At 41.9% G+C, this 6,000-nt stretch overlaps 1 protein-coding gene across 1 annotated transcript in view; it reads left to right on the forward strand.

The window, feature by feature from the left end:
- The window catches only part of PRDM15 (PR/SET domain 15), a gene marked incomplete at its 3' end in the record, with an annotated part of 39,065 nt that extends 36,554 nt beyond the window's left edge, over positions 1-2,511 (forward strand). The window contains exons 16-18 of the mRNA XM_075262085.1: positions 902-1,065; positions 2,209-2,288; positions 2,392-2,511. Of these exons, the coding sequence (XP_075118186.1) occupies positions 902-1,065; positions 2,209-2,288; positions 2,392-2,511 (364 nt within the window). The remainder of the gene's footprint in view (positions 1-901; positions 1,066-2,208; positions 2,289-2,391) is intronic.
- Between the last annotated feature and the right edge of the window lie 3,489 nt (positions 2,512-6,000).

Consider the following 6,000-nt stretch of genomic DNA (forward strand, 5'->3'; position numbering starts at 1 on the left):
GGTGTATGTGTATGAGGGCAGTATAGGTGTACGTGTATGAGGGCAGTATAGGTGTACGTGTATGAGGGCAGTATAGGTATAGATGTATGAGGGCAGTATAGGTGTACGTGTATGAGGGCAGTATAGGTATATATGTATGAGGGCAGTATAGGTGTACGTGTATGAGGGCAGTATAGGTATAGATGTATGAGGGCAGTATAGGTATAGATGTATGAGGGCAGTATAGGTATGTATGTATGAGGGCAGTATGGGTGTACGTGTATGAGGGCAGTATAGGTGTACGTGTATGAGGGCAGTATAGGTATAGATGTATGAGGGCAGTATAGGTATAGATGTATGAGGGCAGTATAGGTATGTATGTATGAGGGCAGTATGGGTGTACGTGTATGAGGGCAGTATAGGTGTACGTGTATGAGGGCAGTATAGGTGTACGTGTATGAGGGCAGTATAGGTATAGATGTATGAGGGCAGTATAGGTATAGATGTATGAGGGCAGTATAGGTATTGATGTATGAGGGCAGTATAGGTATGTATGTATGAGGGCAGTATGGGTGTACGTGTATGAGGGCAGTATGGGTGTACGTGTATGAGGGCAGTATAGGTGTACGTGTACGAGGGCAGTATAGGTGTACGTGTACGAGGGCAGTATAGGTGTACGTGTACGAGGGCAGTATAGGTGTACGTGTACGAGGGCAGTATAGGTGTACGTGTACGAGGGCAGTATAGGTGTACGTGTACGAGGGCAGTATAGGTGTACGTGTATGAGGGCAGTATAGGTGTACGTGTATGAGGGCAGTATAGGTGTACGTGTACGAGGGCAGTATAGGTGTACGTGTACGAGGGCAGTATAGGTGTACGTGTACGAGGGCAGTATAGGTATAGATGTACTGTACGTTTCCAGATCTCCTTTGCCCGGGGTAAGGAATACCTGAAGCACATTATGGACGTCCACGCTGAGAACGGATATGACTGCAGTATATGTCATCGCAGATTTGCACTTAAAGCCACTTATCATGCGCACATGGTGATCCACCGGGAGAATCTACCAGATCCCGAGGTGCAGAAGTGAGTGTGACCTGCTGCTATCTGTCTCCTCCATGTTCCTTCTGTCTCTGATCCCTCCTTACCCGAGATTAGACATCCCATAAACTATCTCTACCAGCGGCTTCTCCAGTACAGGCACCCCACATACTGGACTGTAGGGTGTCAGGAAAGGGTTAATACCCTGCTGCCCCCTCTGGGGCTCTTGTAAGACAAGCAGTTCTAGATGTATCAGGCGGCCCCTTATCCTCAGGAGACGCCAACACTTAGCATTCTATAGCTATCTATCTATCTATCTATCTATCTATCTATCTATCTATCTATCTCCTATCTATCTATCTATCTATCTATCTATCTATCTATCTATCTATCTATCTATCTATCTATCTATTATCTATCTATCTATCTATCTCCTATCTATCTATCTATCTATCTCCTATCTATCTATCTATCTCCTATCTATCTCCTATCTCCTATCTCCTATCTCCTTCCGTCCGCGCAGAATCTTGTGCAGTATTAGTATCAGGCACTCGCTGTGTCCGGGACATTCTGCACTGATATAAATGGACATCGGGGGGCGTCTTTTACACTCCGTGTCTTTCCTTAACTGCTCTGCTCTACACTTAAGGACAGACACAGACAGTAATAGACGCCCCTGATCTCCATTTATATCAGTGCAGACTGTCCCGGACACCGCGAGTGCCTGATACTAAGGGCTAGTTCACACGTGAACTGCCCGCGCGGGTTTTGACACAGAGAGAGACGCGGCGAGCCGCGTCTCTCTCTTGTCAAATCCCGCCCGCCGCGACCATCGCTGTCGCGGCTTAACCCTCTGCTGTCGGCTCAAATGAATGAGCCGACATAGGAGGGAGCTACGGGGGGCGGAAGCCGCGCGACTGAGACAGCGCGGCTTCCGCCTGAAGAAAGGACATGTCCTTTCTTTTCTCCGCTAGCAGCAGCTCGCCGCTAGCGGAGAACAGAAGCCCGGCGGTCTCCATAGACCACCATTATAAGGGGAGGTTTTGGACGCGAAATCCGCTGTCAAAAACCTCCCCTTATACTCACGTGTGAACTAGCCCTTATACTGCACAAGATTCTGCGCGGACACTCGCTGTCGGACAGCGGCGGTTGTGTGAACGCTCCCTATCTCTATCTGTTTCTCCGCAGGTATATTCACCCGTGTGAGGTTTGCGGGAGGATTTTTAACAGTATAGGAAACCTAGAGAGACACAAGCTCATCCATTCCGGTAATGTATATGATGTATATCCTGGTATATGATGTAATGCGTCTCCTGATGATGTCATCGGTGGGTATTTCAGGGTTTGGGGTAACACAGACTTCTCTTACAGGGGTGAAGAGTCACGGCTGTGAGCAGTGCGGGAAGTCTTTTGCCAGGAAGGACATGTTAAAGGAACACATGAGAGTCCACGACGATATCCGGGAATATCTGTGTGCGGAGTGCGGGAAAGGTAGGAGAGAGTGCACTGGTGTATACAGTACCCTGCCATATATAGTGTATGTGGTGTATACAGTACCCTGCCATATATAGTGTATATGGATGTATGTGGTGTATACAGTACCCTGCCATATATAGTGTATGTGGATGTATGTGGTGTATACAGTACCCTGCCATATATAGTGTATGTGGTGTATACAGTACCCTGCCATATATAGTGTATGTGGTGTATACAGTACCCTGCCATATATAGTGTATATGGATGTATGTGGTGTATACAGTACCCTGCCATATATAGTGTATGTGGATGTATGTGGTGTATACAGTACCCTGCCATATATAGTGTATATGGATGTATGTGGTGTATACAGTACCCTGCCATATATAGTGTATATGGATGTATGTGGTGTATACAGTACCCTGCCATATATAGTGTATATGGATGTATGTGATGTATACAGTACCCTGCCATATATAGTGTATATGAATATATGTGGTGTATACAGTACCCTGCCATATATAGTGTATATGGATATATGTGGTGTATACAGTACCCTGCCATATATAGTGTATGTGGATGTATGTGGTGTATACAGTACCCTGCCATATATAGTGTATGTGGTGTATACAGTACCCTGCCATATATAGTGTATATGGATGTATGTGGTGTATACAGTACCCTGCCATATATAGTGTATATGGATGTATGTGATGTATACAGTACCCTGCCATATATAGTGTATATGGATGTATGTGGTGTATACAGTACCCTGCCATATATAGTGTATATGGATGTATGTGGTGTATACAGTACCCTGCCATATATAGTGTATATGGATGTATGTGGTGTATACAGTACCCTGCCATATATAGTGTATATGGATATATGTGGTGTATACAGTACCCTGCCATATATAGTGTATGTGGATGTATGTGGTGTATACAGTACCCTGCCATATATAGTGTATGTGGTGTATACAGTACCCTGCCATATATAGTGTATATGGATGTATGTGGTGTATACAGTACCCTGCCATATATAGTGTATATGGATGTATGTGATGTATACAGTACCCTGCCATATATAGTGTATGTGGTGTATACAGTACCCTGCCATATATAGTGTATATGGATGTATGTGGTGTATACAGTACCCTGCCATATATAGTGTATATGGATGTATGTGGTGTATACAGTACCCTGCCATATATAGTGTATATGGATGTATGTGGTGTATACAGTACCCTGCCATATATAGTGTATATGGATGTATGTGGTGTATACAGTACCCTGCCATATATAGTGTATATGGATGTATGTGGTGTATACAGTACCCTGCCATATATAGTGTATATGGATGTATGTGGTGTATACAGTACCCTGCCATATATAGTGTATATGGATGTATGTGGTGTATACAGTACCCTGCCATATATAGTGTATATGGATGTATGTGATGTATACAGTACCCTGCCATATATAGTGTATATGGATGTATGTGGTGTATACAGTACCCTGCCATATATAGTGTATATGGATGTATGTGGTGTATACAGTACCCTGCCATATATAGTGTATATGGATGTATGTGGTGTATACAGTACCCTGCCATATATAGTGTATATGGATATATGTGGTGTATACAGTACCCTGCCATATATAGTGTATATGGATATATGTGGTGTGTACAGTACCCTGCCATATATAGTGTATATGGATGTATGTGGTGTATACAGTACCCTGCCATATATAGTGTATATGGATGTATGTGGTGTATACAGTACCCTGCCATATATAGTGTATATGGATGTATGTGGTGTATACAGTACCCTGCCATATATAGTGTATATGGATGTATGTGGTGTATACAGTACCCTGCCATATATAGTGTATATGGATGTATGTGGTGTATACAGTACCCTGCCATATATAGTGTATATGGATATATGTGGTGTATACAGTACCCTGCCATATATAGTGTATATGGATATATGTGGTGTATACAGTACCCTGCCATATATAGTGTATATGGATATATGTGGTGTATACAGTACCCTGCCATATATAGTGTATATGGATATATGTGATGTATACAGTACCCTGCCATATATAGTGTATGTGGTGTATACAGTACCCTGCCATATATAGTGTATATGGATGTATGTGGTGTATACAGTACCCTGCCATATATAGTGTATATGGATATATGTGATGTATACAGTACCCTGCCATATATAGTGTATATGGATGTATGTGGTGTATACAGTACCCTGCCATATATAGTGTATATGGATATATGTGGTGTATACAGTACCCTGCCATATATAGTGTATATGGATGTATGTGGTGTATACAGTACCCTGCCATATATAGTGTATATGGATATATGTGGTGTATACAGTACCCTGCCATATATAGTGTATATGGATGTATGTGGTGTATACAGTACCCTGCCATATATAGTGTATATGGATGTATGTGATGTATACAGTACCCTGCCATATATAGTGTATATGGATATATGTGGTGTATACAGTACCCTGCCATATATAGTGTATATGGATATATGTGATGTATACAGTACCCTGCCATATATAGTGTATGTGGTGTATACAGTACCCTGCCATATATAGTGTATATGAATATATGTGATGTATACAGTACCCTGCCATATATAGTGTATATGGATGTATGTGGTGTATACAGTACCCTGCCATATATAGTGTATATGGATGTATGTGGTGTATACAGTACCCTGCCATATATAGTGTATATGGATATATGTGGTGTATACAGTACCCTGCCATATATAGTGTATATGGATATATGTGGTGTATACAGTACCCTGCCATATATAGTGTATATGGATATATGTGGTGTATACAGTACCCTGCCATATATAGTGTATATGGATGTATGTGGTGTATGCAGTACCCTGCCATATATAGTGTATATGGATATATGTGGTGTATACAGTACCCTGCCATATATAGTGTATATGGATATATGTGGTGTATACAGTACCCTGCCATATATAGTGTATATGGATATATGTGGTGTATACAGTACCCTGCCATATATAGTGTATATGGATGTATGTGGTGTATACAGTACCCTGCCATATATAGTGTATATGGATGTATGTGGTGTATACAGTACCCTGCCATATATAGTGTATATGGATGTATGTGGTGTATACAGTACCCTGCCATATATAGTGTATATGGATGTATGTGGTGTATACAGTACCCTGCCATATATAGTGTATATGGATGTATGTGGTGTATACAGTACCCTGCCATATATAGTGTATATGGATATATGTGGTGTATACAGTACCCTGCCATAAACAGTGTATATGGATGTATGTGGTGTATACAGTACCCTGCCATATATAGTGTATATGGATGTTTGTGGTGTATACAGTACCCTGCCATATATAGTGTATATGGATGTATGTGGTGTATACAGTACCCTGCCATATATAGTGTATATGGATATA

The sequence above is a fragment of the Leptodactylus fuscus genome, unplaced genomic scaffold (assembly GCF_031893055.1).
Source record: "Leptodactylus fuscus isolate aLepFus1 unplaced genomic scaffold, aLepFus1.hap2 HAP2_SCAFFOLD_890, whole genome shotgun sequence".
Lineage (NCBI taxonomy): Eukaryota > Metazoa > Chordata > Amphibia > Anura > Leptodactylidae > Leptodactylus > Leptodactylus fuscus.